Source organism: Apaloderma vittatum, unplaced genomic scaffold (assembly GCF_000703405.1).
Source record: "Apaloderma vittatum isolate BGI_N311 unplaced genomic scaffold, ASM70340v1 scaffold3880, whole genome shotgun sequence".
In the NCBI taxonomy this organism is placed as follows: domain Eukaryota; kingdom Metazoa; phylum Chordata; class Aves; order Trogoniformes; family Trogonidae; genus Apaloderma; species Apaloderma vittatum.
In genome coordinates, this window is record NW_009692713.1 from 3740 (window position 1) to 17630 (window position 13891).

At 42.4% G+C, this 13891-nt stretch overlaps 1 protein-coding gene across 1 annotated transcript in view; it reads right to left on the reverse strand.

The window, feature by feature from the left end:
- Positions 1-2473: 2473 nt before the first annotated feature.
- LCLAT1 (lysocardiolipin acyltransferase 1) overlaps positions 2474-13891 on the reverse strand; it is a gene marked incomplete at its 3' end in the record, with an annotated part of 74806 nt that continues 63388 nt past the window's right edge. Inside the window, exon 5 of the mRNA XM_009864555.1 lies at positions 2474-2977. Within this exon, the coding sequence (XP_009862857.1) occupies positions 2474-2977 (504 nt within the window). The remainder of the gene's footprint in view (positions 2978-13891) is intronic.

The following is a 13891-nucleotide window of genomic DNA, read 5'->3' on the forward strand; positions in this document are numbered from 1 at the left end:
AGCCTTTTAGGTCTCCTCTGCATTAACTGCAAATGAGGTTTTGAAGGTTTTCCCTTGCAGCGAGTTACCTGGGTATGTAGGGAGCTGCACTAAAGCAGAGTACTAGGCAAAGAAAAAAACAGGCTACGTAGATTTAAGCTGCAACCATGCCTTTGATATCACACAGTTATGTTAAAAACAGTCTTTGTAGTGCGGAAAGGATCTCCTTCCACTCGTGACAATGAAACACCAGTTATCAGTCACCGGGTACTCGAATATAAATATGAAAAACCATTAAGAAACATAACTCTAAATATAAACCTAGCTTTATTTATTTTTAAGAAAAAAGGGATTAAAAAATTAGAGTAGAACAGATGGCTTCAAGTACTTTCCACATAATAAACAATCAGTTACTGTAAGCATAGATTAAAAAATACTTGTCACCTTGCAAGGGCCGGTTGAATAGAGGCTGGTGATTTGTTCAAAAAATGGCCTTTGATACAAACACATTAGACAACATGTTTAGTGTTGCAATTTAGAAGAAGAGAGATGTGTCTACCATGTCCACCCAATGCTTGAGATACTCAGCACAGCACAAGATACATTTTACACTCCATACTTTTCACATTTCAAGGCAACATCACTCAACACGTGGAGCTGGGCTGACACGGTTTAGCTCAAATAAGCCATTGTGGAGTAAAAAACAAGTATTTAGTAAGTCAGGAAGGTTTTGCAGCAATATAGTGGTCTAACACCTCCAAGATTGAACCCCAGAACTAACCTGAAGCATGTCCTAAGAGCTGGCAATGTTTATGTCTTTTACTACGTGAGCATGAACATTACTTTCATTGTAAATGACAAGGAATCCACTTGAAAGTGCCTTGTTTGATTTTAAGCCTTCAGATTTTTTTATTTTTTTTGGGGGGGGTGTTGGAAGGGACCTCTGAAGATCATCTAGTCCAACCTTCATCCCAGCATACCTAACCACTACACCATAGCCTCAAGTGCTAGATCTACTTTTTTTTTAAACACCTCCAGGGTTGGTGACTCCACCACTTCCCTGGGCAGCCTGTTCCAGTGCCCCACGACTTGTTCAGCAAAGAACTTCCTCCGAATATCCAGTCTGAACTTACCCTGACGCAACTTGAGGCCATTTCCCCTTGTCCTGTCATTAGTAATTAGAGAGAGGAGACCAGCACCAGCCTCACTACAGCCTCCTTTTAGGTAGTTGTAGAGGGCTACATGTCATGAAAATAAGGGAAAGCGTTACAGTGGGAGCCCCAAAAGAACTCCTCCAAAAAATCACGTAGGAGGTTCGAAAAGCAACGATGTCATCAGGCAATCAAAGGGAATACCGCAAAGGGAAGACATAGCTCCATTTCCCTGTGCTGCAGTGAGTCTGAAACCCATCTCTTGCACCTAGGAGGAGACAATCATTGCATCAGATGCACAGCTCTGGCTGACACACACGGAACAAGCAGTCTTCCTGCTTACAGACACCTGAAATGCCTAAGGAAACAATGTAAAAAAAATCAAATGCTTTAAAAAAAATCAAAAAACCTGGCCTACTCTGAAAAAGGAATAAAATGTTTTCAATCAAATCACGTCTACAAGGAGATCGTTTGGAAAAGCATTTGCCAGCTACTCAGAGACAGACACGTATTTTTGCCTCTACAAGAAAAAACACCAACATGAAACAACAAAAAACCAGCTCCCCTATCCTGCAACCCTATATACTACAGTAGGAAAAAGCGTTCCACAGCTAAGAGGGAGACTTTAACAGTGTGGAACAGTGAGAAATAAAACCTTAGCTGCATAGGTTGGTCTAGTAAATAAGCAGTTAAGAATAAACAGAGGTAAAGCCAGCAGTTCTCTCTATGATGGCAAAAAGACTGCAAGGCTTAAAAATCCTTCTTAGTGACCAAGCCAGAAAGGCCGAACAGTAGTAGCTTCGGTAGTATTCGGAAAAGCTTACGCGAAAATATTATTTTAAAATAAGTTTGAATATTTGAAATAGAAAAAAGAAACAGAATGACTTCTCCTCCACTTCCACCTACCAACAAAACATCACTAAACTTAGCAGCTTTCCAAATCTCGTGCTTACTTTACGCCAATGTAATTATACAGAAATCCTAAGTCTGCTTCTCTTAGCTGGACAGTTTGGGTTTCTATATGAAAGTTCAGTGCGTGTCACGTTTATTGACGTCCTTACGATTGTTCAACAATCCAGCAATTTGTTTCTTAATTACAGCAGAATGCAGTTGCTAGCTGCTTGCAAGAGCAATGTTGAAATTACATTCAGAGATAAAAACTACCATTTTCACGTGGAGCAATAACTAACATTTTTCTTTCTTTTCACAGAATCAAGTGCAAATGTCTAACAACAGTAATAGTAAGAGACAATTCTCATGCAAAAAATCTTCTCTGTGCGTAAAATTTGCAGGACATCTCAAACCCACCTATTTTTACAACCTTTCTCTACCCCAGAACTAACCGCTTTTCACTTTCGTGTCGTGAAATTTCTGTTGCTTTTTAAAGTACTGGTGACAAGCAAGTTCAATTAGTTCCAGCCCACCAAATACCTTTTGCTGCACAACAAAAATGACGATCATGGCTGCAAAATACCACCGTGCAAAGCTGTAGAGGTACAGCAGTGCGAGCATACCCAGTGGGAACACCGTCCAGTACAGGAGTGAGATGCATTTGACCGCGAGGACCCTGAGCTCAGATTTACACGGTGGAACAATGCTTTGCCCTGTTGCACCGAAGCTTTTTCTGCCTTCGTAGAAATGTCGGAGTCTCTCCTCTTTCTCTTCCCAGCGCTCTCGGCACCAAAGCTGCAGCTCCTCCTTAGATGTGGGCACTGTCTCTATGGGATATCTCTGGACATGGAAGTGAATCTCCTTTGGGAAGTTTCCATTCAAAAGGTGCTTCTCTGTCTGAGGAATGTTTTGGGGGTATGCCACAGTTATGTCATGGATAGCATCGAGATTGTCACCTGGAAGAAAGGTTTTTGGGGAAAAAAAGATCAATACAGTGGTCAGAACACTAATTCGCTTCAAGGCACGACTGAAAACTATCAAAGCTGCAAAAGAAAGCCCAAGGATACATTAAAAATGCAGAGTATGGTTTATCTGCTAGAATCTATAAATGTTGAAAGGTCAAACTTTTCCCAATCATTATCCGTTCTGAATCTGATCAAAAAACTTTGGGAACAGAATTATACACAGTGTGAACCAATGCCGAATTATAACATTGAGTAAGAGGATGAAGTCAAATTTGAAGGAGAGAAGAGGCACATCCAGTCTTGGATAAGGAGCACAGTATGTGAGACTAATCTTCAGTTATTCATACCTGTGCTGCAAGCTGAAATTGCTTTTAACTAATGAAATACAACTTAGTTTAAGCTCCTGTGAACACTGAGGAAAATTCAGTCTGATCTGGGTCAAGCAGCATAGACAATCCTAATTCACTGAAGACTGAGAAAACATACACCAGCTAAGTATCAGGTGTTCATTAAATCTAGGGTATCTCACACAGGATGAGGATTATCTCTGTAGCTCAGCCAGCTTTGCAGGGCACTCTAGTTAACACAATTTCTTTAAATCTGACCGCCCAGAACTGTAAGGAGGTGAGCTGCTGCATATTGCATTCTTGATCCGGTAAAGACAAAAGTACTGCACAAATGGTGGAGAAGCCCAGCTTGAAGTAAACCACAAATAGCTAGCTATTTGGGTAAAGTGAGTATAGTTAACCACTTAAAAAGCAATTGCAGATGAGAAATTCAAGGGAATACTGATGAAAAAACCCTCTACTCTTCATTACCATGCCTGATTGAGCCAATTCTCTTGAAAGGGTATCAGCATCGCCAAAGCGGGGCTTGCTGGCACGTCTTTGTACTAAGTGTTTTTACATTTTGCATTTTCTAAATAACCTCTTTATCCTCCTGCCTCTGACCAGACATTCTTTTTAGATTTCATAAAATAAATTCTGCTAGTGTAAAACTGATCTAAAAATAGGCATGTGGTGCACTGGATGTTGCATAACTGTTAAGTTCTGCCAGCAGTGATTTATCCCGCTGTTTTTATTTGGCTGGCTGGCTCAGGGCAAAATAGAATTGGAGACTAAAAGCTGTCTCCAGTTGCAGCGACTGAAGATTTTTTTGCTCACGGATGATGTCACTTCTTGCAAAGATGATCAAATCCTACTCTTTAGCCCTACTCCTCCTTTCCATTTGCTCCCCCTTCTCTGGCATTTTGGCTTTTCTTTACAGCTCTAAAAATGACAGGGACAGAATAGTAAGTTACTTTAAAAGGCCACATTCAAAACGATGTATCTAAAGTTCAATTCCAAATATCACAAGCAGGGGAAAAACCCTATTAAGTTTTTTAGAGCCTTTTATAACTCTGCTGTCTTATAACAATCTCTCTCAGACAGTTTTGTGGCAGGTTACCTGGGTTTTTAAAGAGGTATACATATGGCTCCTAGGAGGTCTGTCAGAGCAAAACTCAACACTCTAGCTTCTCTCTAGCTATGGGATCACATCCTGCGTAAGCAGAGAATAACTGGATTCTGCACAGCTAAAACCTTTCAGATCTCCTTCCATGTAATGCCAAAATTGAGCGTGTCTTAAAAAGCCACTGCTTACAAAGGGAAATGATGGCCAGCCTGTTGTACCTTAGCACAAAGTATTTTCATTTTGAGAACAGGTTCCATTTTTCCTCCCCCTACTCCAATTTTTTTTGCCATCAGAAGGAATTACGGTCACCCTCCAGGACAGACATCTCATAGTTCCTGGCCCAGCCAGGGAAAGGGTTGCTACGTACGCCTCTAAGAGACACCCATTTCTTACACTCTGTCTTCCTCTGGATTCTCCATAGCTACTCAGGTCCCAACGGCAACTAAAACCTACAGGCTTTATCTCAAGAGGGAGGCCAGAGAAGTTCAGTCTTCCTGAAAACCTTCTGTAAAAAAAAGCCTTCTATGAAAAACAGTTTTTGGCTACACGAGTTTCTCATCCATCTTGCATTCATTGTGTCTTTGCAACTAAACAGTGAGCCTGCCATTATGTGTAAATGCTCCTGAAAAATCAAGGCCACACACAGGAGGATCACAAGCAACAAATCATTTGACTTGCTTAAGATATTCCGACAAATATTCTGACTCTGTGCAAGTGTTGGACTGGCAGCACTGGGCAGGACTCCCACACAGCTGGCTTCATCCCTTCTGGGTGCAGATATATTTCTGCCCATGAATTTCTAGTCAGGAACAGGGAAGCCTCTACTTCTTACCTATGGATTTGTAGCATCTCCAAACAGGTATCTTCTAGCAGAGCTTAACACCAGACTGGAAAAGGTCTACACTACTTTATAGCTTCTAAATTAGTAACTCAGAACAAAGCTCAAAGAGCTGTGTGCAGAAAACCAGACATTACTCTTTCTGCATTACAAATGGGGAAACTGAGGCAAAGGATGATTCCATGTCCTGCTTGGTGTGTCCAACTCGAACCAGCACCTCCTAATTCACATCTGAAAGGTTTCCCTATTAAAGCATATTTTACATGAGAAGAAATGAAACTTCAAAGGTAGATTTAGCATATCTGAAAGGACAGAAACTCAGAAAGCAAGACTGGAATACCAGGTTTCATATGCAAGAGGATTAGAACCTTTCTCAACAGGCCCCTTGTTTGGGTCATACATATTTAAAAACCCCACACAAATGGCAGCCCCAAGCTTTCATTCCCTGTCAAGGCAAGCATGCGAAAAAGACCAGCTTCAATTAGTTTTCCACAGCTGTTGAAAGAAGCATGCCCTGCTAGTATTATGTGCAGTAAAGTGGATCCACAATGCACACTTGCACAAAAAGGTTCTGCATACTCTCTGTTGACTTATCAACGGCATCTTTTAGTAAGGACGGGATCAATGCGTCACTGCCAGACATGCTACAAGCAAATGTGGTAAAAAAAAAAAAAAATTAACTGCAGCAGATGAAGGTAGAGCATCTGTGAGCATCAACAAAATTCCCGTTGGCTAGGTTTAATCAGGCAGTTTTGAACCTGTATCCTTGGCTAGAGCATCTTTACTGTCTCTGTTTCCCTCTGAAGTTAAGCTCTCTGGAGATACCCAACAGCAGATGTTTCAGATCAAAAAAGCAAAACTAAGTGAAGATACAGGACATTTTAAAGATCATTTTCCCACCTGAATTTAAAGATCTGCTTAAAAAAATCTGCTTCTGCACATTTTAAGAAGAAATTGCCCTAAGAGAGGCCACATCATTCTACGTCTCCAGTGGGTCAAAAATGAAGTAAACAAGCATAGCTCAGAGAAGCTATTAGTGGACAAACCACTTTCTGCAATGCTTTCAGTGACATCTGAGGGATCTTCTTTATCCTGTGTGTATCCACATTGGGGAAGGAATGAAGGACAGAGAAAAATCAAGTGATGTTCACAGTTTTCCATCTGAACTCTAATTATGCTAAGAAATTGCCATTAAGGTTAAAATACCAGGCAAGAAGTCCAGCTCTTAGGATGAAGAGACACCAGTTTCAGTAGCTTTACAGTCTCACAACTTTATTTGTGCAGTAGAACTCTTTATCTTTCATGTCCATGAAAAATATTCTGTCCTATGCCTTTTAAAAGCACCTCAGGAAAGGAAAGCTTACAGCAGTGCTCAGGAGTAAATATAAAGCTTTTTCGTAATTATTGTTAGATGGCTATAAACTGCATAACACACAGATGATGATTAATCCATGTCGTGGTCCCCATGTTGGGGATGACAAAATGCCTCCAAAGCACTATTCTTTTGCTTTTTAAAACTTTCTGTGCACCAATCCAAGTTATTTATATTTCAGGCTCTGTTGACACATGACATTACTTCAAGTGACTACAACACACAGCTGGTTGCTTTGGGCATTGCACTCAGAGGTGGCAGAAGACAAACTTACTAGGCTCCTGACCAAAATAACAGCATTAGAGATAGATGCTTTCTTATAAAAAACCCCATTCCCATGGAAAAATCATGACATTTTCTTTCACTAGCCCCCTCAGAATTTTTATTGTGTCTTACGAGTTGCAGCGTCCGGTAGCCCAGCAGAGGCGCAGCTGCCGCAATTCCTTGCCCCAGCTGGGAGCAGGTCTGAGCATGTACTCTCATGAGGCACATGCTCACACAATGCAGACACCCATGGGTCAACACAGGCAGAAAACACAGCACCCCAGCAAATAAAAGCCTCATCACGTTCCCTGCTCTGGCCGATTAGCAAAAAGGTCTTTCAGTGGCAGTTACATATATCTACACAGGCAACCAGTCTCTCCAGTCACTGGCCAAGCTGCAGCTGGCCCTGGGCCCTTGGTCTTTGCAGGTGCTGGCACGTGGACACACAAGCTCCCGGGGCCACTGTCCCTCTCCAGTAGCTGGTACAGACCCTTTGCCCAGGCATACACACACACAGATGACCCCTCCAGGCCTTGGACGCTCAGGGCCACCCAGTAGCTGGTCTTCAGATCCTCTCTGCTCCAGCTGCCTCACATAGAGGCAAACATACAAACTGGTCTCAGCTGACCCCAGACCCCACAGTCTCATGAGCTGCTGGACTACACCTTGCAATCCTTCCCGTAGCCAAATTGGGACCATCTGACCTCACCCGTTTCTGACTGAGCCTTACACTCACTTTGATATATGGCTCCCAAGCCTCTTGCCCTACCTGCCTGCTAGCCCTGCTTGCTAGTCACTGGTGGTCACATGCTGACATGTGCAGCCTCACTACAGACATGGTCTCTACCCCTGATGGCACTCAGATCTCCATACACACACCCACAGAGTCCCCTCACCTAGGAACAGTTAGAAATGAGATTTAATGAGAGGATGGGGCAGACTGGGCTCATCAGGCACAAGACATGGTCACATAGGTGAGGTGACCAGTCCCATTTACATGGGACCAGCCCCTTTTACCCCTTAACTCCTCTACTTCCCCAAACTTGTTCCTCACAAACCACCTTGAACCATCCTTTTCCCCACTTTCAGTTCCTCCCCTAAACATCCCACAGTAAGTCCTGTCCAATCTGTGTACAAACCTTTTATCTCATCACCTATTCTAAAACCTTGCAAGCAAGAGCATCATACTAGGTTCAAAATACAGAGTCACGGATTAACTGAAAATCACTTATGTGTGTTCAATAATACTATGTCAGCACACTATTTTAATTCTTGGGGGAGGAGAAAAACCCAGCCTGAGTGTAAAAGGCAGGATTAAACTATTTTCAGCTTCTTTCAAACCCATTCGTAAAGCAGCAAGGCAGCTGCAATTGGTGAAAACTGGCAGAAGTGATGCTCAGCTCCACAGCACAGTCCCAAGTGAGCAGGCTGGTGAGACAGACCCATTCCTTCTGCTAGAAGCATCCCTCAGGAGCTCAAGCTCTGCTCATTCCTCAGTTCCAAATTCACATCAATGACAAGGACACTTTCTTGCTTGTAGTCGGGGCCGAGCGATGCTGAGCAAGCTCACTACCAGACAAAAGGGTGCATATAAGCAGTGACTCGAGGGCCAAAATGATGATTCAGAACAGAAGCTCTTAAAGCCAACATGACTATCAGTAAGCCAAAAACGAGGGTGGGAACTGGGCAAATCCATCGCAATGAACTGGTCAAACTCTCAGCAGCCTGGAGGGTGAACAATATTTGAGGCTCCTTGGCATTAACATTGGTGACTATTACCCATTTCCATCCCTAGGAAGGATCTCAGCAGCTGTAATTTGCCCTACTTCAGTGATCATTGACGTTACTTTAAATCATACAGAGATTATACAGTCTCTTCCCCTGCACGGATCAAGCAGAGAAGATGCTATTCTTAACCACAGCACATCACAGAGAAGCACGTCGATGAGCTCTTGGGCCAAAATTAGGAGCAGTACACTGAGATGCTCTCACAACAAAATATTCACTGTCACCTTAAAATAAGCTGTTCTGTGAGAAGTGGGACCAATATGTGAGGCCCTTGTCCAGTCCACCTCCCACCATGATACAACTGTAGCTGCTTCCTCCTGCAAAGCAGCATACCTGTTCCTTCACCACACGGCTCCAGACGATTCACAGGTTTCCAGGCTTCCCCTCACACACCCCCTTAATATCCTCGACCTTATATACATTTCCTCAGGAAACCCAACAGAACGAGGTTCGACATTTCTCTAAATAAACTGATCTGCAAGATAATCAAAGCAGAGATGGAAACAAATAGAAGAAAACTAGTTACGCCTCACAATATCCGAGTATTGTGAGCTTTAAAACAAAGACATATTTCTGGACAAAACAAAAGCCATCTAAAACTGATCACTGGGAAATACTACTGTCTTGGTTCCTGAGATCTGAGTCCCTTCTTTGAGAAGACTGTATCTGGAGGGAACAGCTTTAAGGATTTACAGGCCCTCCTGGGAAGTATCATCCTTGTGAAGATTTAAAACTTCAGGCAGCCCTCTTTAAAGCAGCGGTTTCAGGCAGGGTTAATCTAAATCACTTTCAACTCAGTAGTAATCGGAAATCTTTTCTGGTAAGTGTAGCAATCAAATAAGCAAACAACAAAAAATGAAAGAGTGATAATGCTGGCCTTGATTAACAGAGGAGAGCCCTCCTGCATGCCAATTCTCTCTCTAGCTATCCGATTTTCCACCGGCATTGCGAGGAAGAGGAGAGAGGAAGGCCTTCCAGCTGCTGGCATGAAGGAGTTAAGGAAACTGCAGCTCCTGTCCTTGAGGATGGGAGCCTGAGGAGGGAGACCCCTGTCTGCCTTCTGCTCCCCAGCAGGAAGGAAATGCGCTTTGGATGCTGCCTATAGGAGATAGGCAATTCCTCTAATTAATCGAGGGGGCGTGTGTGTGTACACTATTTCTATACTTTTACTTCCTGACCGCAAAACTTGTCTAAATTAAAGAGCTGTCTATGCTCACATACGTAAGTGTTGGTCTGATCTGCCCACCTCGTAAGTTGCTCCTGAACTAACGGAACTTACAGAGCTTCTGAAATGTCAATACAATGCGTATTTTTAAAAGCTCAAATCCCTATTGTAGCACTCTGAATCTCTTCTAGTTTTCCAACTTCCGTTTCAAAGCATGGGTGCTGGAACCAGCTAGAGTTTTCCAAAACATTCTCATCAAATCCATACACAGATATCTAGTCCTAATATTCCTACTTGTTTTTTTGGTTTTATGCCTCCAAAGACTATATCCTTTCCTGTAGCTACAGCACAGCTGTAAGAGCTGGTATTTAGCCTCATTTATTAAGCATTATAAAGCCCTTTGTGAACTCCTGGAAGGCAATAGAGGCAGCAAGCTATGGTGAGCACTCCAGGGTGACTCTGGGATAGGGTTTGAAGTGAAACAGAGCTAGGAGGCAAACCCCACCATTCTCCGATGCAAAGCCTGTTGAGCCTCCACTGCTGAACTGGGCAAGCATCTCCCATGGAGACAGGGCACCACTGGAACAGTAAGGGGGAGCTGGCAGGTACCCCTCCCCAGTTTCTGGGAAACTTCTTCCAGGGGAGGAGAATACAGCCTGGCACACAGTGCGTGAAAGGCTGTTGATCCCCAGTGGAGCCAGGGCACATGAACAAGTTATGGGAGAGGTTTTTCCACCCTCACTTGCAACAAGAGCCTGAGATTCTCCCACCCCAGGCTGGTGTCTGCTGTTTGTTGCTTTTAACACATCTCTCCCCCTGCCCTCTCCATAACTGAAAACATGAGGTCTGCAGTTAAGCAAACAATAATTTACTGCAATATTTTCTTTTTTTTAATCAGCATCACTACACTGAATTTGTAATGCCAATAAAATCTAATCAATTTAAATGCCTCTTATGGATTGATTCTCCGCAGGACTATAAACCAGAGCTACTGTGGCAGCAGTAGATCTCCCTTCTTTTCTATTTGAATGTGAGGGATGCTCTTTTCTTCAGCAGACACACCTGCCAGCTCCGTTCCTTCTCTCCAAACGAGATCAGAGCTAATACAAGAAGGCAGACATTGCGTAGTTCAGCTCTGGTATGAGAAGTCAGTACTGTGGGAAAGCTAAGAGCAGATCTATTATCCTGGTGTGTACGTTAGAATATATAAAGCGCTAAACTGATTATTAGTCTGGGGATTAAAATGTATGAAAAAGCTTAGGCACATACAGAGCCGAAGTGAAATCCCGAAGATTTAGCTTGTAGTTACTGCAAGACAACGTTCGAACAGCTACACTTCACGGGAAAAATACAAGAATGGGCGGTGGTGCCAGATTTCACACACTTCACAACACTTGACAGCCTCCATTAAGGCTTTTCAAACACAACTCTTATCTCACCACCCTCCTGGACGTGGGTCCTCTGACCCAGCCGCTATCAAAGCCACAGCCAGCTTGTCTGGAAGACTGCACATGGCTCTCGGGTACTGCCATCAACATAAACCCAGAAACAACTCCAGGAATCAAGTTTGCTTGTTTAAAAGAGTGATCTCTGGGCAGATGAGGGAAGGGTGCGCAGGAGAGAGGGGAGACTCGGCCATCACGACCAGAACATGCTGACCCAGTGGCTCCATCTGCAAAACTACCTGGGGGCTGTTGCCCTTCGGTTTTCCCGGCTCCAAAGGGTTATTCTACTAATTGCAAAGCAAAAGCTGGTTGAGCTATAAATAAAATACAAAATATGTGGAGAGGAGGGATAGGAGGGATAAAAGGGTTGGAATAACAAGTTATTTTCAGTCACTAGTGATGACCAGGCATAACTGACTCACCACTCTTTACTCCACCATTCCCAAACTATATTTATCAAATCCAAATAATAAAAATGCCATGTTTATTCTGCTGCCTGCTTATCCGCTCTCTCCCAGCCTCCAAAACTATAAGTCTGGTCTACATATACATATGGGATTTGGTTTTCATAGGTATGTTACATGTTAGGAAGGACAAAACATGTTGTTGCTAGGCTTACAGTAGAGCATTATTTTTTCATACAGAAAAAAAAAATCATATAACAGACACTGACACACTGGTATGCAACTCTCCAACTCCACTAAGTTCTAACATTAATTTCCTGGCAAACAGCCAACAAACTCAGACAAGAATCATAATCACGCCTGAAATGAAGATAATTTACTATACTGCAATGAAATCCTTTTAAAAAGCATCACATGTACTCTACCTTGTCATGATAAGATGTCTTGCTAGTGAGACAAACATGCATAAATTAGCAAATGGACGATTTATTGTTATTTATAAAAAGAAAGCTAAACTAGTCATCCATGTATTTCTGGAAAGCTAAGTATCACGACAATTGAGCAAAAATAAGACAATGAATACCCTTAAAATAAATCATGCACACATACAAAGTGTATTCTTATCATTAATATAACCAACTATCCACCTAATTCCTCTGTTGCTTGTTGGGCATTTGAAATCACTGGAAATCAGAGACAGAAGTAATCCAACCCTGAAAATTGCTTTGCTCTCTGCCTGGATGAACAACCTCTCTCCAAAGCAAATGGAATTAAGCACTAATCTCTACTGCAGAAAACACATCCCTCTTCGAGGTAATCCAGTTCTGCCAGAATTTAGCTGTTGCATCTACAATTTCCACTCTTATTTCTGACTGGCCTCACTGAGTTAACAGTAAAGCAAAACATTCTGGAACAGTTTACACAGACAAGTGCCATACCAATGATGCTCAGCATTGCAGGATGTTACTGTTAGGTAAACAGCACAGCTGGCTTAAGATCTGGAATTTCTGGAAAAGAGAAGTGCTAGATGTAAGGAGTAGCAGTATGTGTTAACTGCCATGTTGTAGCACAAAAGTGTATGCTAGCTTTCAGGATCCGAATTAAAATACAAGCATTAAATTCTCAATCTCAATTAGATGTTATTTATTTCCCTCAATTTTTCTACAACCATTGCCTATACTCTTTTAAAATACACCTATTTTATTTTTTTAAGAGTGCTAGGATTTGCAAGGATGTGGGGGTAGGAATTTTCTCATCATTTTCTCATAGTTTTTAATCATTTTCACATTGTCTTAGACAGACGAACATTAGACCCCAGCCAATCTGCAGACTGTCCATGCAATTTCTTTTGAGTCTTGTCTTTTTTAAAGACATCACAAAATCAGTGTGAGATGCTGTGAGGAGTAGAGAAAAACCCAATTCACTGCAGATATTCAGAAGGAAGCAGTTGTGGCAGCTCTCGCTCGGTAATCAACAGATCAAAGTGCAGCCTATCTCCTCAGAAATGCCATGGGCTGCCCGCTTTCCGACAGAGCTTATTTCACGCTACAAACAGCGCAACACCATCCAGCGCTGCATTGCAACAGTGCCAGTAAGTAAATAAATGATGACTGTTAGAGAAAAGAGATTTTACTCTTGGATTCTAATGCATTACATCTATTCTTTACAATAACTCAGATATCAAGTCCAGCTTCCTTTCCTCGCCTTATTCTATTTTTCTTCCTTTTTTTAATGGCTGCAGATGAGTATAAGCTTATCTTAACTCAGAGCACTTCGCTATCTCTTCTTATCACTACCTGAAGTCAACCGCTAGAGAGTACTCTTTAGCTGCTTAGTGACCTGACGCTGTTTTATAACCCTGCCCTCTTCAAGTCCCAGGCATCACTCATGGTTAGTGCAGCTTTCCACAGCCCCAGGAAGAGCAATCTGGAATTAGGGGGTCAACCTGGATTCCTCGCAACACAACAGAAGGGCTAGATACTTTACATTGAAATCGCTAATGCATTCAATGCACTGAAAATGAATTCAAGCTTTTGAGAGATTTGATATTACAAATCCAGCCCATACCAAACCAAAACACTAGATGTACCCTGCACCAAAAATAGAGTACGAACTAGATGTTGAAAAAACACCTGCTAGCAGCCACCTCAAATATTTGGATGGAGAGATTCCACAGA